The sequence below is a fragment of the Accipiter gentilis genome, chromosome 5 (genome assembly GCF_929443795.1).
Source record: "Accipiter gentilis chromosome 5, bAccGen1.1, whole genome shotgun sequence".
NCBI classification, from domain to species: Eukaryota; Metazoa; Chordata; class Aves; order Accipitriformes; family Accipitridae; genus Astur; species Astur gentilis.
Window position 1 is genome coordinate 8,439,949 of NC_064884.1, and position 23,871 is coordinate 8,463,819.

The window sequence follows — 23,871 nt, forward strand, 5'->3', positions numbered from 1 at the left end:
CGGAAGTGGCGTCACGCCGTGCCCCGGAAGCCGCCCGAGAGCACGGGGCTTCCCCACGCCTCGCGCCCGCCGCTTCCTTTCTCGGCCGACATCTTGGGGGAGCAGCCGCAGCATGGTGAGCGGGGCATCGCCAGCCGGGCTGGACGGCGGGGCTCGGGGGGGCGGGCGGACCCGCCGGGTGGCGGGAGCGGCTCCCTGAGGGCGGGAGGACCCTGCGGAGTGCCTGGGGGGGGGGGGATCCCTCCCTGCTCCCCGCCGCTGCGCTGACCGTCCCATCCTTCCCCACCCGCAGCCGCCCAAAGACGACAAGAAGAAGAAGGACGCGGGCAAGTCCGCCAAAAAGGACAAGGACCCGGTCAACAAGTCCGGCGGCAAAGCCAAGAAGAAGGTAGGAGCCGGCGGAGCCTGCGCCAACGTGCCCGCTGAGGCGGCCTCGCTGGCGGCAGGCCCCGAGCCGCGGCCCCCACCCCCGCCCCGGAGCCTGCCGTGAAAACCCGGAGCTGGGGCGCGGTGGATGGCGGCCGGGCTCACACGCTGAGCAGAGCAAAGGGGTGCGGGACACCGGTGGCTCGGAGGAGGCTGTTGGGCTCCCCAGGCGTGGGGCGTGGCCGGACCTAAAGAGCGGGGGTCGGGGTCGGGTGGGTGCAATAGTGTTGTTAGAGGGGCCGTTTCTTCATCTGGCAGCAAGTTGTGCGTGATGGTGTTAAATCTGAGTAACCAAAGGCTTTACTCCCTTTATTTGGAGATACTGTAGGTATTATCTGCAATACGTACTTTTACAAAGGCAGTTTGGTGCGCCTCATTAGTCCTTTAATCAGGGTTGTGATAGGGAGACGTTGAATGGTGCAGTTCTTGGGGCATCCTAAAGCTCAATCTTTTGTCATTGCTTAGAAGATGGCTTAGTGGATTGGTTTTTTTTTTCCTCTTTCCAAGTAGAAGTGGTCCAAGGGGAAAGTGAGGGACAAGTTGAACAACCTTGTCCTGTTTGACAAGGCTACCTACGACAAACTGTGCAAAGAAGTGCCCAACTACAAGCTCATCACACCTGCAGTTGTCTCAGAGAGACTGAAGATTCGAGGTTCTCTGGCTAGGGCTGCCCTCCAGGAGCTGCTCAGCAAAGGTAAGCGCTCAAAACTGGGGAAGAACAGAAAGCTGCTTGAATTGGATGTTTTCTTCTCCTTGCTCGCCTAGACAACTTCTTGCGGTGTGTGAAGTACTTAAATTGGTGTGGTTTTGATGAGTCACTGCCTTAGCCTGCATTTCAGAAGCGCTCCAAAGCAAGGAGTAGAGGCTCCGTTGCATTCAGTGGCATTGCTACAAGAAGAAGATGCTGCTAGAAGTACAGTCTGTGACATAACTGCTGCCACGCCTGAACAAAAGCTTTGTATAAGCATGTGTAGTATTGGGTACCCTGGTGTTTCCAATCGCACATTATCTGGTCTGCCGCTCTGGAAGGGCACACGACATCCCTGGTGTCCTCCAGTACTCTCATAATTTCTTTTCATAGGTTTGATCAAGCTGGTGTCCAAGCACCGAGCCCAAGTGATCTACACTAGAAACACAAAAGGTGGAGATGCACCTGCTGCAGGGGAGGATGCGTAGGGAGGTGAGGCAGCGGGATCTGTGAAGGAGCGGGGTTGTGCTTTGTCAGGAGCTAAAAAATGGCTATGCTCTGTATAAGGGACAACTCCCACGTTGCTTTGGATGGGCTTCAGAGGACACCACTTGCACTGCAAGCGGCTTTTTGGGTGGCGTTACTGGAAACATCCAGCTCTGCAGATTTAGAGTGACTTGTAATTTTGTCCCTGTTGCCCCTTGGGGGAGGAAAGCTGTGTGTGCTCTCCAGTCTCTGAGGGCTGCAGGTTATGTGGGCACGTGTCCTCCCTGCTGTTGCAGGGCACCATGACCAAGTGTTCTTGTTGGAACAGAGCTTTCAGACTGTTTGCCTTCTGCTGGCATGCTTTGACCTGGTTGTCTGATTTGGGACTTCTTGCTTTGCAGGTTCACCAGTGACCTTGTCAACAACATGTCTCGTGTAGATGCACACAATAAAATTATTGAAATAACTTTTCCTTCTTTTTCAAGAACGTGTACATTGCGTTATTGCTAGCGGGTTCTGGCACACATCATGACTGTCTTTCTCTACCAGCCCATTTTTGTATTTATATAGTGTTACAGATGTATCGTGAATGTGCTTTTGTATTGTGAAAAGGGAAGGAACTTTTGCGTCGCCTGCAGCAGCCAGTGATGTTAAAACTACATTTAGTTCTAGGATGAGGAAAATCAAAGCCCATTTCTTGCATTGTAGGTAGGGAGGGTGCTAGTGGGGTCTTTTCATTCTTTATTTAAACTCCCACTAACCAAGCTGTGCCCACAGGCCTCTGTGTACAAGGCAACAGCATCTGTGAGGTCAGCGTTGGGTGAAGGAGTGTAGATACACAGCTGTAAATAAGGCTGTAAGTATTTTATTTAAATTAAAAGTAAGAACTGCTCACAGCAAAGGTCTTTAAGGCCTCCTTTCTTCTACTGAGGACTAATTAGTCATCCTTTAGGTGAGGCAGAAGGACTGAAAGTAATATAAAATAGAAAGAAAACTTTAAGCATGTGGCATATGTTGCCCCCAGAGCAGGCCCTGCACCTGAAACAAGTTTCAGTTGGTCTAACATTTAAAAAAAAAAGTATTTCTCAAAAATGTATTTCTTCAACAGGATCTCATGCTACACATCGGTGTAGGACACTGGCAGCACATGCTGTGTAAGCTAGGCCTTCTGATTATGAAGATACGGCAAGATCTGCCTTTGTGTACCTTAAGACTTCAGAAATCAATGCCTGGATATACACTGCAGACCTGCTGCAACAGCCCCTGGCAGAGTAGCTTTCAGTAACGGTGCTCAACTCAGTACTATGCTGTGGTCACCCTGCCTTCCAGGGGACCAAACACATCTAGACATATGTATTAAATAAGAGCGCTAAACTTGGCAGCAGCATTGGCAAAGCTGCAGCTACCTACAGTCCACCTTTCTGCAATGGCTGGAGTTTGGTTTCCTCGGTGCTCCTCTTCTGATCATCTTTTCCTCTTCTTTTCCCCCGATTCACTTCTAAACTGATGCCTGAAAGAGAGCATAAAAGTCAGAATGCAACAGCCTTTAGAAAGAGGTAATGAACGCTGCCTCATCTAACATGTAAGATAGGGCCGTGCGTAGTGTTTTAGAACAGAAGCTCACTTTCAACTTGGTGAGCTGGTGCAGTCTCTTCAGCTAGCTGACACAGATTTCTAGCATAGTAAAAGGCACCAGTGGGACAGCACATGGGTCTGAAAGGTGAGCTGAGCTCAAGGAGGCGGACACCTTTGCATGCATGGCCTCTGCAGCCGCAGCTATGCTTCACCTCAAGTCACGGGTGTGCTGCTCTGGGATGAGCACGATGCTCTGCCCAGATTGAACACTACATGGTTGTTGTGGCTTAACCCCAGCCAGCAACTAAACACGCAGCCACTCACTCACTGCCCCCCCACAGTGGGATGCGGGAGAAAAATTGGGAAAAGAAGCAAAACCTGTGGGTTGAGAAAAACGGTTTAATAGAACAGAAAAGAAGAAACTAATAATGATAACACTAATAAAATAACAGCAATAATGAAAGGATTGGAATGTACAAATGATGCGCAGTGCAATTGCTCACCACCCACCATCTGACACCCAGCTAGTCCCTGAGCAGCAATTCCCCGCCCCCCCCCCCCTTCCCAGTTCCTATACTAAATGTGACATCACATGGTATGGAATACCCCGTTGGCCACTTTGGGTCAGGTGCCCTGGCTGTGTCCTGTGCCAACTTCTTGTGCCCCTCCAGCTTTCTCGCTGGCTGGCCTTGAGAAGCTTGAAAAATACTTTACTTTAGTCTAAACACTACTTAGCAACAACTGAAAACATCAGTGTTAGCAACATTCTTCGCATACTGAACTCAAAACATAGCACTGTACCAGCTACTAGAAAGACAGTTAATTCTATCCCAGCTGAAACCAGGACAGTGGTCTAACTCTCATGTGGCAAGACATCTTAGCTTGCTGCTGCCACAAAGCCCGCTCCTTCGAGTAGCTTGCATGGAAGGAAGCTGCAAACCCTCCGCTCGACATCAGTCCATGATGCCCTGAAGCCTACCTGGACTGCCACCTCCTGCCGTGATTCCAAACTCGCCCGAAGGAAGGGAGCCAGCTGTCGCCCGTCTGAGAGGTATGGTCAAAATTGGCACCAACGCGCTCCGCTGGGAGCTTTCTCAGCTTCTGCTTCTCCTCTAAACAAATATTTTGTTCAGCGTAAGTTTTTCAGTCAAATGGCTTTTGATTCTTTACTGTGGTAAAGTGAATGTAAGGTTAACTGAAATGTATACAAGCTGCTCACTTTGTTTGAGAAATTCCTCGTATGAAGGTCCAATTTGTTGTTTACTTCCACCTTCTTCCTCTTCCTCTGTTAGCCATGGGGGTTTTGCTCCTAGAAGTCATGGGGAAAATGTGTTTAGCCACTGAAGTTATCCTAAGCTCGAGGTGAGGGAAAAGCATCCCCTCTGCTGCCATCCCAGCCGCTCGCCCTACTAAGTAAGCAGTGAAGGAAAAGTAAACTTCGGGCTTTGTGAGAACCGAAAGCTGGCTTGCCTCGGCTAAGGCCATGGTAGATCACACCCACCCCAAACCACGCACTCCACACAGCAGCAGGGCCAGCAGAGTTTTCACAATACAGAAGTGTTTTCTCCTTCTGTAGTATCTCAAATATTAGCAAAAGAGCGAGCACCTCCTGGTTATGCTCTGACTGCTTCAAAATTGCTTTACGTTATCCCTGTCCCACTTGCAAGCCAAGAGTTTTCAGTAAGGCAGCAGCCAACCGAGTCACGAAGCAGGTGTGATTACCTGTGTGAACATTTCCTTTCCCTTCTGTTTCCTGTTAACAGAAACATAAAACACTAATGAGAAACTGATGCTTTTAAGAGTCTCTAAATAGAATGGTATCGGATGCATTCCCTTCCAGAATCGAGTTCTGTTACCGAAAGACAGAGGGAGGCTCTTCTCTCCTTTAAGGAGCATTTTGTTTTTGCAGGGAACTTAAAAGAACGTTTGCTTAATGAAACAGAAGTTAACGCCTGATGACCGAAACTCTCAGCTAGTTGCTCACCTGAATCTGCAAAGCTGCCTTTTTCCACGAGGGAGATTGCAACCCCTTGTTTTGCATTGTAACATGTGCCGTACGTAACTTGCAGTTGAATTTAAGTCACGCTCCTCAGCAAGTCACCCCTACCTGGTGGCCGATGAAGGTCAAAGCCTGGCCTGATTCCATCCAGTTTAAGTCAGGTCCCATTTGCATCCCACTCGGGCCAGGCTGCTCTGCACTGTGAGAGAAGTCCCTGGAATAGAGAGGCTGAGAGGTGAGTGACAGTCCAAGCTGGGCAGGCAGCAAGTGTCCAGAGGTTTCTGGAGCAGAGTTTGCAGTTGTGTTCGGAGAGCTTTGCAGTAAGACGGAAAAGGAGAAATGTTCTCAGGGCACAATAACGTTAAACGCTTGTATGTTATCACTGTGCTCGCTCTTTATGGCTGTTAGTGCTTACCTATGAGCGTGTGGACGGGGGAGTAATCTTTCTGCGGCTGCAGTGCTTACTATAGTCTAGATAAAAGTTCGCGATGGATCTGAGCAAGCGCAAGATCCTGGGCATGAGAGCATCAGCTCTGGCAGCAGCAGGCAAGCAAAGCTGTGGCATGGTCCGGCGTTTTGAGCGGGGTGCGGGTTCGCAGCAATTTAAGGGGAAAAAAAAGAAAAAAAAATGGTTCTCACCTTTCGGGTCCTGCTGGGGGGCTGCAGACCGAAGGTCCCACACAAAGCTCTGGCTCCATTTGAAGCTGAGTACGATTCAGGAAAAAGGGACAGTGTTTCTGGTATCGAGCAGAGCCCCCCCCCCCCCAGCCCCCCTCCACCCCGCACCCCCAGCGCACCCGGTGCCGGTGGGAGCGCGCAGCCCCGTCCCCGCTCCCCGCCGGGGCGCAGCCAGGGCAGGATACGGCTCACCGACCTGGAGGGCAGCCTGCACCGTCTCCCGCTGCCTGCGCTCAGCTTCGCGGATGCCGGCCGCCATCTGCGGGGAGGGAGCGGGTGAGGCCGGGGCCGCTGCAGGGCCGGGGCCGGGGCCGGGGCCGGCGCGGTGCCCGCTGTACCTGGCGGATGCGCTCCTCCTCCCGCCGCTGGTGCGCGGCCAGCGCCCGTTCCAGCGCCCGGGCGAAGCGCTCGTACTCCTCGGCCGGCACCAGGAACCGCTCCCGCAGCGCCGCCTCCGCCCTGTTCTCCCGCCAGAACCGCGCCGTCTCCCGGCGGTGCTCGGCCCTGCGGGACACCCGTCAGTCCCGCTCCGCCTCGCCTCTCCTCTCCTCGCCTCGCTCCGCCGCTCCCCCCCGGTCGCCTACCCGGCCAGGTGCTGGAGCAGGCCGGCCTGCGGCAGCGCCAGCCCGCCCCGCCGCCCGTCCCGCCGCACGCCGCGCCCGCAGCACAGGCACCAGACGCGCCGATCGTGCTCGGCCGGGTCGTAGGGCCGCACGGCCCCGCCGCCATCGCCCTCCTCGTCCTCCTCCGCCGCCGCCGCAGCCGCCGCCGCCCGGGCCGCCGCCACCTCCTCCTGCAGCCGGGCCAGCGCCTCCCGCAGCCGCCGCCGGTGCGCGGCGCTGTACAGGTGCCGGCGGCCGGAGAAGGAGGTGCGGCGGCAGAGCCCGCAGTAGTGCACCGCCATGGCGGACCGGCCGGGCCCCGCAGGGCGCAGGCGCGGCAGGCGGGCGCCGCGGTGACGGGCGCCGGCCCCGGTCCGGCGGGGAGGGGCAGGGCAGGGCAGGGCAGGGCACGGGAGCTGCCCCTCCGGGCCTGAGGGCCCTTAGGCGGCAGCGGGGCGAGCCACGGGCCCGCCGGCGGCGGCCGTAGGGCTCGGCCCGCAGTCCCAGCCCCGCTGCAGGAGGTTCAGGCTTGAGGCTCACCAGAGAAACGCTGGCTTTTCCCTGAGGGCTGGCTGGCCTTGCGCTTGGTGCCCCGGGCCTTGATGCCAAGCGGGGAGGCGCGAGCAGCGTTCTCCCCCCGGCCAGTCTGAAACCTGGCCCGGTGTCAGACTTTTCTCATTAGCTATTATGAACGCTCTCTGGAGGTGCGTCCTGCGTCCCTGAGACGCACCAACCTCCTGCCTTTCGACACAGCCCGTCTGGTAGCACCGGTCAGATGTCCACCTTTGTGTCCCTGCCCATCCACAGCTCTACCAAAGTTTTAAGTGGTTTGTCATTTTTTTTCACGTTTAGTAAGAGCAGAGGGTGCTCGTGGCCTCGTCTGGCCTGGTTGAAGGAGAGCATCTGAACCGCAGCTCCAAGGTTGCCTCAGTGCTGCCATCCCGTGCAGCCAGGCCTTCAGAGACTGTTCACCTTAAAGCAGGTCCTGCTCACAGACAGACAGACACACAGTCTGTGCTGTCATGTGTGGGACTGACAGCCACCTATCTCCCTCCGTCTGACCTCTAAAGCAGCTCAGGTGATGTTAGTGCCCAGTTGTGCACGCCCACCCAGTGTGGTGCTTTGCACGCTACCGTCCAAGAGCGTGTGCTTAGCCTTGGGCTGAGGGATCAACTCACTTGTAACACATCAGTTCTTTTATGCTCTCATGAGCACACGGGTGAAAGGAGCTGATCTCCAGGGTGCACCCAGACTGCCCTGTCGAGCAGGTTCGGATGGGCTGTCCCCTGGCATCCTCTCCCTGTGGTCTAGGACACCCGCCTGCAGTGAACTCCAGAACTTGCATCATGATTGTGTGCTGTTTGTCCCGTCGACAGGGCTCCTGCTGCACACAGGACTGATACTGGACAAAACTGGACTGATCATGCTTCGACTCCAGCAACTGCCACAGCAGCCAGGAAGAAGGTATGAAAAATCTGCTCTTCTTGAATGCTAGACACCTGCTCCCTGCCTGAATTCTGGCCTGGGGACGTGATTTTCCTGCCCCTTCCTGGAGAAGCAAGCAAGTCAACAACACAACAGCAAGCTCTGACTGTGTGGGTTTTTAATTTGTTGCACCCTTGCCTCTCCAAAGATACCTCTTTCCCTCCTCGCACTCTGCAGCGCTCCCTGATTTCTGCCGAGTGAGCGTTGCAGAAATTCCAAGCAGCCTGCCCAGCAGTTATGTGGATCCTTGCCTGCTGGTTTTACAGCTGGGCAGGTGCATGCAACAGCTTGGAATAACATCTGTGTGGTAGGGGCTCTTCTAACACAGCCAGCTAAAGCGTTCTCTGCTCAGCCTCTGACCTGTAGGCCGAGACCCTTTATTAGGGGACAGATCAACCTTCTCCTGCAGCTTAACCTTCTGCACTGCAAGAACACTGTGAGAGGCAGCAGCTTGTGTGGAGGACTTTGTGTTAAAGTTGTAGCAGGTGCCACATGTCAAAATGCCTCTGCAACTTGAGATGTGTGCAGCTGGAGCAAAAACTTGCCTTACCAAAGGAAATGAGATTGGTCATCTTCTCCGCACCTTCTAAATTTGAGTCCTTATGTCATGATGCTTGTAATTTCCACGTATGATTCTTGGGAAGCTACCTGCAACAGCACCTGAGAAAACAAGCTTGGTTTGAAAACACATGGTACGTGTTTCAGAAGCAGGGAGCCAGAAGGAATCATAGGCCAAACAGAGTTCTCATGAGATCTGCAAAAGAGAGAGCGAGAGAGAGGAAGTCGTGATAGTTACTTGGAGTGTAATGACTGCTCAGGAACTGATGCTACAGTCTCAGTTCTTACCCATATTAAACTGATAGGTATTGTATTGCTGAGCAGTGCGATACTGAACCGAAGGCTCCGTGTTTTACTGTAGCCTGGTTTGTTTCTCTCCCTGTGCTGGTTTCATTAAAGAAGGGTTCTTGGCCGGTCTGGTGATCAAACCCTGCTTGTGGGGGTATCTCTACAGGGATCTCTGAGTGCCTGGTGTCATCTCCTGGACCTAGGGCCCTGCAGCGCTGGTGGCTGCGTACTGACTTGGGTGCCCGCCCTCCTGCTATGGGAATCTTGTAAAGTCTGACTTGCTCTGCATTTTGCAGGGCTCTGGCCCTCTGAAACATACCCGGTTCACTCATGCTTTGGCACACCAAGTCAAGAGCCTCTTTGGGCAGGGCCTGTGCTTCCTCCTGAAACTTTCTGCGTCCTTCTGGAGTCAGTTTCCATAGGCAGGACTTGCGGTTTCCCTCGCTGCACATGAAGCCGGTGGTTTTCTCAAAGCAGCTGCTGAAGCACAGGTTGTGTCGGATCGTGTTTTTCCAGCCCTCTGGGGCTGTTTGAAAAAATGGGAAGTGCTGCCTGCAGAGAGAAAAGATTTGTCCTGAGCTGAAGCACTTAGAGGCTGTGACAAATAAGAGAATACATCATATCCAAGCAAGGGAAGGAGAGGGTCCTCCCTGACCCCTGTGGTGTAAGGATGGCTGGCGCAGTCAAGCACTGTATTTTCCTAAGGAGGGCAAGACAAAACTAAAATGCCAGCTCTCCAGACTCATGGGTTTGGGTGTTGACAAAGAGGGGGAGCAGTTTTCTCAGCGGCATCTCGAGCCAAAGGCAGAGCTAAGACCCAAATGCAAGTCCCAGCTGCCACACCCCTGCTCCCCAGTAGATGATCAGAGACTCCTGTACCCCTCATTGCCCCTCTTTCCCTCATTCTGTACTAGGAGCTGGGAGAAGAGTGGGTACCGCATGAACTGGTAGATCTGCTGCACGGTCAGACTGCCACTTGTGCTGTTGCACAGGGCGAGGGTGATAAGGATGCAGTAATTAAGGGGGGGACGGGGCCAGCGTCCCTCGATCTCGGTGCTCATCTGCCTGGGGGACTTGAGCTTCACACTCTGAGGTCTGAGGACTGTGGATTTCCAAGGCATCGGCATCGTCTTGAGTTCAGGAGTTTCCGGCATCTCCTGAGGAACTGGGACGTCCACACGCAAAGTGTCTTCATTCTCAGTAAGCTGGGGAGAGGAAGGAGAAAAAGGATGTGGATATATTAGCCCTGCGTGGAATGAGGGACAGGGATACACTGCTTTGTTCTGGGGGAGGGTGGGTCTGGTGGAGTGTGTATGGAAAGCTGATGTACTTTAAATTTCAGCCTCCATCCCTGCACTTTGTACTCTCAGCCTGTTCGTCAGACAGGCTCCGTGCATTGACTGACCCCTACTGAAATGGGAGGCAAGAGCTCGCAGAGCTGTTGAGTGAGCTCATTTGTTCTTGCAGGATCGTTAAGCGTGCACAATGCCTAAGACTGCCCAAGCAGTTCCCTTTTTTGTACCTTTCCAGCCTCGCTGGAGGATGACAGCACATCCTCCTCAGAGCAGTCCAAGTCCGAGTAGTCGCAGGATGTGTTTGGAGAGGAGGGTTCTGTGGCACCACCAATCGAGGCCATCAGGCTGTTGGATCTGGCTGGGTCTATACCAGGAGTCCTGGGGATAGGGCAGACCAGGCTGGGGTTTACCCACATCCAGAGGTGGGGCTGAACACCAGGTTCTAAGGAGAAAGAGAAATGTCACCCTGTGGGTCCTACCCGAGGACCATTTCTAGACCCTGCTGTCCAGAGGCAGGCTGGGGAAGCTCTAATGCAACACAGATCCCAAGGCAAAGGTCCCCAGTTACCTTCTCATCCCTCTAAAGAGTGTTTTATTTCCTGTTCTGCATACAGCATACATGTCTGTGCATTCTTGCACTGCTGCGGCCAGCCAGAACAACGGTGTTCAGATCTGAAATTTTACTTTCTTTTCCCCCTGTAAAGCCAGAAGAGTGTAAATCGCTCCTTTCAGTCCTCCTTTCCCAAGTTTATCTACCCAAAAGGTTGCATTTGGAGGGAAGTGCGTCTGCAGACACAGCTATGGGATTATATCCTTGTCCTTCAGCTTTTCCTAAATAAGCATAAAAAAATTCCAGTCTGGACACAGATGTTCTGGCTGGCAAAAGAAAAGCCCCTTTCCCAGGCCATTCCCTGAAACACTGCTGGCCTCTGTAGGTAATACCAGATCCCAGACTTACCCCTGGCATCTAGCAGTGCCCCCAGCAGCAAGCACCCGTGTGCTGAGGGGTCAGCTTGCCACTTCAGCATGTGATGGCACAGGGTCTGGTCAGGAGCTGGTGGTGGACATGGGGAGCCCAGAGGCACTGTGGCTAGCTTGTATTTTTTGCATTAGCCTCATTTGCTATAAGCTGCATACTTACTTTATATGTAATTGCAGACACTTCTAAGGTGATCTGATCCCATTTAAACATAAAGAAAATGGGCTTTTTGTTAACTTCCAGACAGGAACTTACTATTTACCAGATTTTTCAATTTTCATCTGAGTTTTGGAGATGGGAATCTTTTTAAAAGGAAGCCGAGTCAATCAAGCAAGACCTCTGAGGCCCTTACCTTGCAGAAACTCTTCAGCCGTGACAGTGAGTTTGAGCTCCTCCGCCATATCCCAGTCCTCAAGGCCGTTTTGTAAGTGCAGGCTTTCCCAAAATGACTTGTTTTGAAAACTCAAGTACATACTCTTTGTATGGCAAAGTAATCTCTGGGTGCTGAGTGCAGCGGGATCTGCAAGGGTGGCACAAAGAATCCACCGAGCTTAAGTGCTCTGTGTGCCGAGAGAGTTGATTTCGTATTTTTTTTAAAAAGGATACCACACAGGTGGGTGAAAGGCTGGTCTCTGTTTCACACTTCTAAATACCTATTAAAGCCCCCTCCCATGAGTAAATGGTCCATATCGGGGGAGTAAGCGAGCTGATTGAGAATAAGATAGGTGGCAACACATAGGCTCTGTTTTCTGCCCATTTACTTTGCTAGAGCCTTGGTAAATGAGCTATTCCTGTGTTCATTAGGCTAACATTATTTTTTTTTCCCCCTTCTGATAAACTTGCAGCATTACCTATGCTCTGCATCAGACTTCCCTGATCTGAGAACCCAAACGTCTCTGGAAACAGGACGGATCTCTGAGGGATGCACAGTGTGCTCAGGATGTGTTTGCCGGTACTGGGGAGTTCCCTCATCCTGCTTGCCTGGAAGTAGCCAGTTTTAAGACTGAAAACTGCTTTAGATCAGCCCAGGCAAAATGCTGAGGGGGTACCACAATGGGGGGAAAGGAGCCAGGTTAAGCAGATGCTGGGCGTGCTTTCCCAGTGTGTCTCTTAGAAACTTTTTGTGCAGCTTGAAGATGCAATCTAAATTCTGCGCCTTCCTGGATCGCTTTTGTTTGTTCGACTATACCTTTCACACAGGACCCCTGCCTAATCTGCCCCAGGTATTACGAAGGAAGCGATGTGGTTTGTGCTGTTCAGGGGTGGTTGTAACACGTGCTCATCCTATTCGCCCACTCTCCATCACTCTTCTGCTCAGGGGGCAAGGGAGGTAGGTGGCATGGGTGGAAATGGAGTAGCTACAAATCAAAATCCAAACCTTGGCTTAGTACCAGCAGGCAATTAGATTTCAGACTCTCTACATATGTTGACCATTTTGTAGGAGGACGCCGGTTACGCTCATAGTGGAGGAGTACATCAGGGACTTGCTGCCTGTCTGTTACAGGGAGACGGACAGAAAGAGGCTGGTTTTGGCAATTGCTGGAAGAGATTGCACTGTAATGTTAGCGTCATGGCGTTGGGAGAATCTCGGCTTAAAAGTGAATTCTGTGACCCTTGCACCAAAGGTTTGGCTTCAAGTTGTTTGTTTTTTCTCTGCGTGATGAAAGAAAAAGATAAGGTGCTTTTCCCCGCTGCAGGCTTGCTCTGCAGTCCTTTGGGCCAAATGTTCCTGCACTGTTTGCTGTCACTGTTCTCACCCTTTGTGTATTTGCATCTTTTGAGATGGGCTGTTGAAAAATAAGTCAAACAGCAAACCAGGATTTTCTTGGAAAGGTAACCTTCAAAGGGCAGAGAAGGATCTGGCATGCTCGGTTTTGCCTCTTCAATAAAAGCAGGCATGATAGTTTGTACTGTGTTAAGGTTTGCTTAGTTCTTGTTAGATGTTCCACAGGCATCAAGTCAGTATGGTTTTGCTTTTGCTAGATGCAACAGACTACAGTCACCTAGCTTTTTCCACCCTCGTGTGACAAAGTTCAGTTGTTAGCAGAGATGACATGCTCCCTGTCAGATTCCTCAGGTGTGAGCAGAACCTGCTTGGTTGGCTGCTTTCCTCAAAGAAGTCTGAGCACACCCCAATCAAAACCCCTTTCCCTGTCCTGAAACTGGAGCCTGGTATTTGACTTGGGATGTGTTGCAAACAATCCAGCTACTATAGTTTAATAATTTACCACATATCGCTCGACCTGTCGCACCACAAAGTTGCTTTCCCCTTTCTATTCAGAGTGAAACTCTCGCACAGTTGTGTAGGCATCAGCTGAGGCATAGTAATTCATTAAGCCTGTGATTGTCTACGTGCACCCTCAATTGATGCCTCACCTACCCACATAACCTTTGGTACTTCAACAGTAAACTCACACAAGAGTGCTAGACTGGATGCAGTTATGTTAATAACCTTAGGCCAACGTGAGTATTTCGGGGGGGGGGGGGGGGGGGGAAGAACTCCTGCGATAGCTAGACCTTGTGTGCAGATGAAGTATCTTGACCTGCTTGCCCTTCAGCCAGGCATGGCTTTTGAAAAGCAAGCTGGGCAACATCTGAGGCACCGATATGGATAAAAGAATAATATTTGGGGGTGGACTGGTCCACAGGAAGGACTTCGTTCTCGGTGCTGCTTTCCAGGATCCATCCTGGGAAAGAGCAGCCTGGCAGAGCTGGAGGAGGATAACTGGCCTCTGTGGCTTGGCCACAAGAGGCCGTGTGAGCTGGCATTTTGCAGGGAGCAATTGAATTCACCTGTAGCCAGTTCAGAGCTGGTGCCCCCGGAGTTAGGTGGGGGCTATCCAGCAAAAGCTACTACAGAGCAATAAAGCAGATGAGAAACAGCTGTAGACCTTCTAGGGCTGCTAGCAGCAGCTGGCTGCAGCTGATCAGAGATTCCTTTCTCCCATCTTCCCCAGGTTTCTGTATCCTCAGAGAAGGCTGTACTGGTCTGTGGAACTGGTAAGTAATATGAGGGGAGGGAAGGGGTAGGATATAACATAATATGATCTAGTGCTCCACCCCGAGAAGCCCTGAACAGCTGTACTCAGACCCTCCGGAAAGATGCAAAAAGAGCTTGCTAATATTTCCTGCCTCTGCTGCAGGGATGGGAAGCATTCCCCCATGTGATAACATTTACCTCTTACTGGTAGAGATTTGAGGCACTGCTCTAACACAAACAGGTAAAGCAGGGAAATGAGCCCTGAGGTCTGCCGAGTCCGTGTAATGAAGCTAGGAAAACTGGAAACAGAAGCGTTGGTTTCCATCTTAAAGCCTAAGAATGTTTTAAATACATATGGTTGCAACCACAGATGTTTCCCTTAAGTCTAGGAAAAGGCTAAAGCGCCTTAATTTTGCCTTTGGCCATTCAGTTGCTGAATCCCAATCCCATCGGTTTGTATACTGTGTGTTCTGTGTGGAAGCATCATAACCCCTGAGCTGTCTTGCTACCCCTGCTTTCCCAGGGGAAGCAGGATCTCGATCAGACTGATAGAGTCAATTTTGGGCAAGTAAAAATCTAAGACTGCTGATTCCTTATGCCCTACAGTTTAACCAGAAGCTCACGCTTGCATCCTAAAGCCATTTCATTTTTATTTCAGTCCCCCTTTAGCTTTGGAAGGTGAAACAGAAGTTAGAAGAGAACCTGCTGACATGTGCAGAAGGCCAAAGTAGCCAGCATCTCTATCTGCATCATGAAAGGAGCTGAAAATGTAGAGAGGTGACAAGCTGCAGGTGTCTCGGCTCAGGACATCTGGATTCTGCAAAGCCAGCTCTTCTCAGGTGAGCGTTACCTGCACAGAAGCCAATTGATGGGTTAGTTTTACGGAAAACCAGTCTCACCTACTCCCGCACACCTCAACCACAAGAACTACAGGGAAGCTTTGTAAGCACACAGGTTGGGATCAGGGGGCAAGTGCAGTTCTCTTTCCTTGCTGATTCCCCTCTCCTGGCCTTTCAGATTAAGACTTGTTTGCAAATCGAGAAAAAAGACGTTTCAGATTCGAGGCGTAACTGCAAGCGTGCTCCACTGCTTCTCAGGGTGTCTGACTTTTGCATGTGCGTTTCTGCGTGTGTGGAAGGTGTGGGTAGGTGTCTTTGGCCAGGCTTACGGCTTCACATGAACGTGCTGTGCGAGGTCTTCTTGGCAAGCCAGAGAAACTAGATTTGCTCCTGTTTCTGAAAGATGTTGGATCCGAGCTCACTCTCTCCCCTCGAGACAGGGGAGCTCTGTAACTTGGCTTCTGACTCAGAGTTGTTATTCAAGTCTGGCTCAAATGGCTCTTGTATTCCACACCTCCTGAAAGCTTTGAATTTGTACAGTGTGACATCTGCTTGTCTGTGGTGATATGAGGGTATCATCTCTTGTCTCAGCTTTGCCCAGCTGATGGTGTTTGTATAGAAGCAAGCTCAGTGGACTTGGCAGGGGATCTGGGCTGGTGGATACTGGTCATGCCAATCAACTGTGGTTTTTTTATGTGTGTGTATGTGTGTATATATTTTTTTTTTTCTGGTAGTAGAACAGAGATTAATTTCCAATTAAGTAATTGGTACTTTTCCCCATCTTCCTAGTACCGGGTGTACAGTAGGTGCCTGGCTTGTCCTCACACAGCGCCACTCGTGCTGTGTTGGCATTGCTTCAATTCCCCATGCCACAGCAAGTGGCTGACGCTGTGACTGTAATGTAGAAAGAGCTCCCGGGATTTGCGTGGGCCAGGGTTAAAAACAGTCCTCTGTTAAAGAAAGGCAGTGGGGAAAGTACGGACGAGCAGAGAGCGAGGGAACACAAGGCAGAGAGAAGGCTGTGGCTGGTGAGAGGTGGTTGCTCTGTCAGCACTGGACCGGGGGCTGTGTCAGAGCGCCTGGTTAATCCTGTGGATGCCTGGTGTGTCTCCATTGGTACTGTGGGTAGATGCTGCTGCCATTGTAGCTGTTCATAGCCTCCTCGGGACCTGAGAACACAACGGACGTACTTGATGAGCATCACAGCCTTTTTTATTAGCCGTATTCTATTCTCTCTGAACAGATACACTATTTTTCTGGTGGGGGAAAGGCAGTCTCTTACCCCCCACATCCTCAAATTCTGTGAAGTTGCAGTAAAAGAGCTGAACTCAGGTCTCTGCCCCTCCTCCCTGATTTTTAAAACCACTTCAAAGGTGAGCTGGCGGACGATTGAAGCGACTGGTTCTGCCGGGCTCGCCGCCGCTCACCTTTCGTGCCGCTCCCCCACGGAACAAAGAGCAGTGCTTCCCTTTGATTTCCCCCTTTGAAAGCCATAGGGGACAGAGTCTGAAATGCTCTGCAACTTTTTTGGCGACTATGCTCCTGAACCTTCCTGAAGCGCTGGGTGGATCAGGACAGGGCTCCGGGGAGGAGACCTTGCTTGCGGTTAAATTAGCTGTCAGTGCAGGCTGGCTGACAGGATGCTTCATCCCTCCTGGGTGTTGCAGCTGGAATCCCCCCCAGCTTTGCAGGGAGGGCAAGCTAATGCATGCAGCAAGGGGAGGAAGGAGCCATACAGCATCTCAGAGTCAGTGGCTTCGACCAACACACGCTGGGGTCCCAGAGCCCAGCCTGGCTGCCCCTCACCTGCAGTAGGTGTCATCTCCCAGTTCAGCTGCTGCCCAAGGGAGGAGTCTACCCTATTCTCCATTTTGCGTGCTTTCTGCCAAGAAGAGAGCAGAGCACGTGCTGCCAGTCTCCTCCCAGGTGGGAAGGGGAAAACCAGTGAGTGCGTGTGCTGCAGCCAGTGCCCAAGGGACAGTCTGCTCACTGTATCTGCAAGGGACACTTCTTGTCACAAGTGCGGGGCTGGATGGAGGGGAGTGTAGGAGAGCAGGGCTTGTCTTTGTGATGCGAGTTTCCAGGCCTCCTTCTGGGCTTGAGAGCTTGAGATGTTTGCAGAGCTTTAACATGTAAAGCTGTCATTTGCAAGCAGGCAGCGATGCAGGCCAATCCTGTGTCATGTGAAGGGGGTGAAAACCACCTAGTACTGAACCAACAACCCCATCTAAGTGTCCCAGAGCTCTCTTATCGAAATACAAACAGAGCTTGTCTCAGCTCAGCTCGTGAGATGACAAGATTGTGGCTTGCAGCAGTGCAGCTGCACGGCCAGCACACGTGCAGTATTTAGTGAAAAGTGATGCAGGTCATGGCTGCGATGCTCAGAAACAGTGGGATGCTGACTCGGTGCAGGGAGCGTGGTAGTAAAGCAGTAGCAATTGGTTGTGTTGAAGGAAGTACCAGATGACAGATTAGGGCTAAGGTTAATAAATCTGATCTCTGTTATGCTGGCGAGACTCGTCATGTTTTATAGCCGGTGTCGCTCTTGTATGTGTTGCGGAGCTGCAGAATTGAGAGGAAACCTCCTCTTGCCTGCTGGTTCATGGCCAGGCTGGATGTCTGCACATGGCTTCTTATGGGACAGTGCTGAAAATCTAAATATGTGTGTGTTCACCCCTCAGCCCCTGGGTATGAGAACTGATGCTGGAATCACATTCAGCTGCTTACAGCAGACTGACCTGTGTATCGGGGCATGAGCCTTTGCGTGAGACCACTCTGTGTGATTCAGCTTCACTCGTCCTGCTAGTGGAGAGTCACCGAGTTCAGGAGGACCTTGTCACTGAAAGTTTAGTCTTAAAAAAAAAACAAAACCAAAACAAAAAAAAACTCAACGAAAAAAACCACCTTTTCTTGTTACTGCTGCTTGGAACAGGGATGTTGTGTCTTTAAGGCACCCCCTTCTCATTCCCCTAATACCTCAAGGCCTCCGAGTGATTCTGGAGGAGAGGATCAGTGCAGGAGTTTAAGGCATCTTTCCCTGCCCTGCTGCACTGCTCACTTACTGCTCTGAAGGCTGTGCTTTGCCATTTCCATGGAAACCATTAGTTGCTAAGCAACTGGAGCATCATCTGTGCTGAGCCCTCGCATCTAATTATCCCATCACAGTGGCTGAGAGGGGCTGGGGGGGGATTAACTCCTCTACCATGGCAGATCCATTGACAACACTTTAGTCACATTTAAAGGGACATCGTCTCCCTTCTGCCACACTTAACGACACTCTCTTTCTCGGGCAATTACTTGGTTTTCTTGCATCATTGGACTATGAGGAGGGATACGGGTTTCTGCGAGCAGCAGAGACCCCGTCTGTGCTCATGGCATGCGCACGTGGAGCTCTGCTGGGAGCTCTTATTTCTGTCCAAGTTACTGAGGGTGCGCTTAGCTGTATGTTTGGATCATGCAGTCCTTGCCTTGCGGACTCTGTCCAGGCCATACTTTTAGTCCTCCGTATGTCTCCTTTGTGTTACCATCACCTCAATGCTGCACTTATGTTATTGTCTCTGTCCCAAGAGCCTGATGTCACGTCTGCTCTGTGAAGTATTGCTAATTTTCCAGAACTCGGCAATGGAAGAGGTGGGCAGCTCGCTGTCTTCGGTCTGTCTGCAAACTAAACCAAACATTGCGTAGATTGATTTTCAGTTCAGTATTGCCTTACCGTTTGCTGCTGGGAGGGCTAGAGATTGTCTTTGAGGAGCACTGAAAGTCTGAGGCGTAAAGTATCAACTAAGGAAAATCTCATTTCCCAGACCTCTCTAAGTGGACAAAGCCACCAGGTGACTGGTGAATTTTGAACATTCAGATGAAGTAGTCTGTCTGAGAGCTGATTCTGATTTTGAGTTTGGAAATCCAAGGTTGATGTTGCACAGGACTCCGTCTCTCCACCGTGATAGACTGCATCTGGGTGAGGTTCCTGGAGTTTGGAGGAGAATGGTAGCAGTTTGAGTTACCTTTAGACAAATGCCTGAGCTTTATGAAAACCTGACTGCACCGAGGTCCATGCTTGGGTGAATTGTATCAGCTTCTTGCCTGCTCCAATCTGGCTGGATAGGGAAGGATTTCTCAGTTTTCACTTTCTCCCAGGAAATGGATGCTTTGTGATTTACTAAGGTGATTGCTTTTCTAGCGGCTGGATCACTGAGAATGGGAAGGTTGGTTAGAAAGTTCCCCCCCCAATTTGATTTTTTTTTTTTTTTTTTTTTCCTACTGCATAGGTCTGTGAACCAGCTGAGTGTTACTGCAAAGCTGTCTGGCAGTAATTGTATAAATAGTGAGGACAGAGCTTCTTCAGCAGGAGGGTGGCCCATCCTTACCTTTGAAAACAAGAGAATCCCTAATACCTCTCCAAATTGCCGTTGTTTCTGTGTCCACCCTTGAACTGTAATGTCTTTCGCTGCAGCCAAAGCCTGCAGGCACTATCCAGCCCTGGCAATATGTTGTGCCAACCTGTTAGCAGTGCTTCCACCCCTCTCCATTGGCACGGGACCAGGGCCTGCAGCTCTCCGAGTGACTGGGGGGGGCTAGGTGGGATGGGGTAACATGGGAAGATGGAGCAGGTGCCCCCCGTCTTGCTCTCAGGGTAGACTGCTGCTGCTGATGATTATTATTATTAGGGCTCTTGTAATGGTCTTGGGGAGGACAGGTGGAAGAGAGGGACATATTTTGTTGTGAATATGGGAAATGTAATTAAAGCCCACATGTTAATTAAGAGCTGGAGGGGAGAAATAGATGGATTTCTGCCTGAAGTCTCATTGGCATTGGCAGTTGGGCGCTTTGCATAATGCTAATAGACAAGGAAGAAAGGCTTTGGAGGAGAAGCATGGAAGATGGAAGTATTGCGCAGAGGTTCCTGTGGCTTGGAGGAAAAACTTTGTTCTCGCCAGTCAAGGTTGGGAAACTGAAAAGAGGAACGGCATCCACAGCCTTTCACTTTTGGTCCTTTGGTGTAAATTGGCCTTGTCGAGGCTCACGGGGAGATGGTCCAGGCTGGATGACCCACATGTGTTTCCCTCTGGCCTGCCTGGGTGCGTCCTTGTTCCCTGCATGGGGATTTTCAGTCCCAAGAGTGTTAGACCAGCACACTCATCCTCTTAAAAGAAGTGGATGTGAGAAAGTTCCTGAGCTCCCACTGCCCCGTCGACAGTGGGTATCCCAGCTGAGCCCAAGTCTTGTGCAGCTCCTGAGACGGAAAGTGAGAATATCTCGTAGCTGTGTGCAGATCAGGGCAGCTGAAACCTGCTCGTCTGCCCCTCTGGAAATGTGTGAGAATGCTAATCAGGTGCAGGTCTCTGGTGGTTTCAGATGCTCTAATAAGGAATTTAGTGCTTGCTTTTTTCTCGTGGGTCAGGAGTCAACAAGATTACAGCTCTGCTGCTTTGACAGGCTGGTGAATGTCAGGGCAGGCATAACGGGAGGATCTCGTAGGTTTGGATCTTGGACTCTTTCTGTGTACGACAGAACTGCAGAAGTGCATTGGGAAACAATATCTGCCCTGTTCATAGTGAGGCATTAATGTATTTAACATGGGGATCCTCCGCTCCTTCAGCTGTGCCTGTACCCCATTACCATGGGTCTGAAGAAAGGAAAAGTTGCTGGCTTCTACATGTGCTTCATGGGCAGCTGAAGCACCATATGGGAGCCGGGGTGGAAATGAGTGGAGGGGGTGTGAGTGTAGGGGAGTCTGATGTACCTGCTTACAAGAGGGTACTGCAACATCTGAATGAGTCTGTGAGAAAAGAGGGTGGTGGTCTGTGTGCACGTGGTGCTGTTTGGGGGAGTAGAGGATGACTCTGCTTCTTTGCAAAAGTGAGAAGAAGGTTGTCTGCACACAGAAATTAAGGGAACTGTTCAAAATGTAGTTTGCCATGTGTTGGGGGCTCGCAGGGATCAGGGGAAGCAAATGTGCCAGCCTCTGACTCACGCACGAGGTCCCAGAGTCAGGAAAGAGTAATCTAAAAGCTGCTTGAGCCATGTGCTGAATGTTAATGAGGCAGGCAGGACTCACAAAAATGCTGCAGCCCAGCTCCTGTTGCCCAGCTTTGCTACCAGTGCGGCTGCTTCCCTGAAAAGAGCAAAAGGGCTTGTGCTGGCAGAGCATGCCTGCGGACTTGAGCGTTTGTAGCTTGGAGAGCGAGGCAGCCTGGGAGCTTTGCAGAGCAGAACAGTTTGCCTGCCTCCTCGCTCCGTCCACAAGATAGGTGGAAAGCTCCCTTTGCACCTGCAGGTTTAACTCAGTGGAGAATGGCACCCCTCTATTTGAGCAGAGTGTGGCAACAGGCAGAACCAGGGCAGCACTTGAGGAAGAGCATCACAGCTCTTGTCCATGGAGCAGGATGTGTTTTGTTTGTAAGATTGTCCGTGTCTATCCTGGTGGATGAACACTGCTGGTGCAGCACACGTAACTGCAGGCACACAGTGCCGTTCACACAGTGGTTGGGACAAAGAAGAAATTGAAGTGAGGGAGGGAATTTACGAAGATGAGAAGTCACTTCCGAAGTTGGAATTTGGCCAGGACGCTGAATTGAGCAGCCCAACTTCCGGAAAATGTCAAGGGATTTGTAACGGCTTGTTTGAAATATGGTGCTTGAGGTATTGCAGTTCCTCCCGCGTGGCTGGCTGGGTGGGTGGGAGGTTTCCCGGCTATTGGATGGCCAGCAGCGTTTGCAGTTTGCTCCCCGACCTGCAAGTGGAACTGGGGAATGTCTCGCTCTGTCTGCTAGTTTATACTGCATCCTTGCTCTTCTGCTTCACTCTCGCGTGCTCTTTCTCGCTTTTCTTTTCATTTCCTTTTGGCGTCTCGGGGCTTAAAGTGTTTCCAAGAAGAACTGAAGTTGGGAGAGCAGCAGCTGAGGAAGCTTGCCAAATGCTCTACATTGGTTGACAGCTCTTCTTAAAACCAGATGGTTACTAATTAAAAGGAGTCAAGTGAGGAGGCTGCATTGGCCTTTCTATTTTTTTTTTTTCTTCTTCTTCATCTGAAGAAAAGATTTCATGACCTTGGGGGAAGATCATCTTCCTCTCTTTGCAGGGATGTCCTCTTCCAGTGCTTGTAGTCAGTGGTGATCCCAGTGCTATCTGCTGGGTGCAGGATCTTTCTGAAGAAGCAGGCTCACTGTTTGCTCTAAGCCCAAGGTAGCTGCCATGGGAGGTAGGACAGAAATGCAGTTGTAAAAAGAAAACGGAAAGTGGGAGAGGAATTTGAAATATTGGGAAGACCCCTTCTCCCAGATCTTCTGTGGGTCCTTTCCTTGAAGCCTTATATTATCAGTAGCAACAAGCCTGACATTGTTGTGCTGCCCTTTTGCCAAGTCTTGCCATCCTTGGGGATCTTCTTGTTCCTCAGCCTGCTGCACCTTTCATGCAGAGGGGTACTTGAAACATGGCCACTCTTGGGCCACCCATGTGCATGTGGGCTGCTCCACATGGCTTTTCTCCTTGGTACTGGGAGCTGGATGGCTGGGAAGATGAAGGGCGAGCACAGCATGTTTCTCTCTTTATTTTCAAGAACATTTGGTTTCTAGAGCCAATTTTAACAGATGCACTGTCAACGCTTAACGGTTCAACCTCATGTGGAAGAACTGTGTATGAGGAAAAATGTATTGGCAGTAACAAACACCTCCCACTCGAATTTGCGTCCAAGAAAAGTGTAGCAGCTTTGTCTCAATTAACTTCCGGAGCTGTGGTCTTCCACAGGCTCCCCTTGCCGAAATCTCACTCCTTCCTCCTGTTGGCATTGCTGCTGCATGGCTGGATTTTGGGAGACTTGAACCAGGGCAGCCAGTCGTTTCTTCCACTCAGGATTCCCAATAGGAATACACTTTGGTACTAGACCCCTGATATTTTTGCTGCTAGATCATGCTTGAGAGTTTCAGAGATGAGCTTAGCCCTGCTCTAGGCAGTCCTGCCTCATGCTGTTCAGTCCATTTTCTTTCTGCCCTGTACACGTGCTCCAGAGACACAAGTGCTCCTTCTGTGCCAGACTTTCAGAGACTCTTCAGCAGGAGCCACTCTACATATTGCAAAGAGTCCAAACAGGCATCTCAAACCTCACTCTGCTTTTGAATGGGAGAAGCTGTAATGAGTGCCTGAATCAAAGGGTGTCTATACAGGTTGTGCCAAATGCAGTCCAGCCCCCCTAGAGATGTCTTTTCTGGTTCCGATTGGATAGTGTGCCTTTCTTGAAACCTGGGCTCCAGTTACGAATGACCATCTGGTTACATCTTGTATTTTGGGGCTGGTGCAGCCTTCTGGCAGAGCACTATGGTACTGGGGATGTGCTGGGGACTGACAGGGCTGTCCCTCTACTCCTCCCCAGATGAGGCCAACGTGCAGCTTTCTCTGCTGGGATATTGCTCCCAGGTAGAGGATGGCAGGTTTGTGCGGGAGCTGCTGGCACCACCTGTGGCTCCTCATACGCTGGCCCTGCAGAGCAAATGTGGGCAGAGGAGGCTCCTTTACCCTTGGGAGGCTTCTCTTCTTGGTGGGCTCCCTGGGAGCTGGAGAGTGCTGCTGACCTGGGCTCTCTGTCCTTTTGTGTCCCCGACAGCACAGCGCAAATCCACATCTGCATGATGCCGATGAAGCATCGTCTCCCTGTCATGAAATATTCATGCCTGTCTCCAAAAGGGCTCCAGCACGGCAAATCTATGCGTCCCTCCCGTGCCCGCCCCCCCCCGCCCCGCACACAGGCAATCTGTGCTGCAGAGGGGGTGGCTGTGGGCTCTGCTGTGAGGTCAAGCCAGATCCAGGCAGCTGATCTCTGCCTTTGAGGAAATAAAACAGAGCAGAAAAGAAGTAGCAAAACCCCAGGAGGTGCTTTTGAGACTTAACCCTTTCCAGGCTGGGAAGCACCGGCAGAGAAGGCATGCAGTGAACAGCATGAGCAGTGCAGGGACAGCTGGATCTAGAGAGCAGCTGAGGTGCTGTAGTCCTTTCTCAGG

The 23,871-nt window shown here is 51.3% G+C and overlaps 4 protein-coding genes across 4 annotated transcripts in view; 2 read left to right on the top strand and 2 right to left on the bottom strand.

Moving 5' to 3' along the window:
- Window positions 1–47: 47 nt before the first annotated feature.
- Window positions 48–2,066, top strand: RPS25 (ribosomal protein S25). The gene is made up of 5 exons (XM_049799377.1): window positions 48–115; window positions 293–388; window positions 937–1,120; window positions 1,508–1,606; window positions 2,002–2,066. Exons 1-4 carry the CDS (start codon window positions 113–115, stop codon window positions 1,600–1,602), a joined length of 378 nt encoding a protein of 125 aa, XP_049655334.1. The 5' UTR covers window positions 48–112; the 3' UTR covers window positions 1,603–1,606; window positions 2,002–2,066.
- A 383-nt stretch (window positions 2,067–2,449) lies between these two features.
- On the bottom strand, window positions 2,450–6,785 carry CENATAC (centrosomal AT-AC splicing factor). Its single transcript, XM_049799372.1, has 9 exons — window positions 6,437–6,785; window positions 6,191–6,356; window positions 6,049–6,111; window positions 5,814–5,878; window positions 5,283–5,388; window positions 4,898–4,928; window positions 4,395–4,484; window positions 4,155–4,287; window positions 2,450–3,110 (listed from the first exon to the last, which is right to left on the bottom strand). The coding sequence occupies exons 1-9, from the start codon at window positions 6,754–6,756 to the stop codon at window positions 3,065–3,067; spliced, it is 1,020 nt and encodes a 339-aa protein (XP_049655329.1). The 5' UTR covers window positions 6,757–6,785; the 3' UTR covers window positions 2,450–3,064.
- A 1,090-nt stretch (window positions 6,786–7,875) lies between these two features.
- On the bottom strand, window positions 7,876–11,460 carry FOXR1 (forkhead box R1). The gene is made up of 5 exons (XM_049800138.1): window positions 11,412–11,460; window positions 10,308–10,522; window positions 9,722–9,990; window positions 9,105–9,337; window positions 7,876–8,003 (listed from the first exon to the last, which is right to left on the bottom strand). The coding sequence occupies exons 1-5, from the start codon at window positions 11,458–11,460 to the stop codon at window positions 7,876–7,878; spliced, it is 894 nt and encodes a 297-aa protein (XP_049656095.1).
- A 3,391-nt stretch (window positions 11,461–14,851) lies between these two features.
- BCL9L (BCL9 like) overlaps window positions 14,852–23,871 on the top strand; it is a 69,652-nt gene continuing 60,632 nt past the window's right edge. Inside the window, exon 1 of the mRNA XM_049799318.1 lies at window positions 14,852–14,878. The gene's annotated coding sequence lies outside the window, so the exon portion shown is untranslated. The remainder of the gene's footprint in view (window positions 14,879–23,871) is intronic.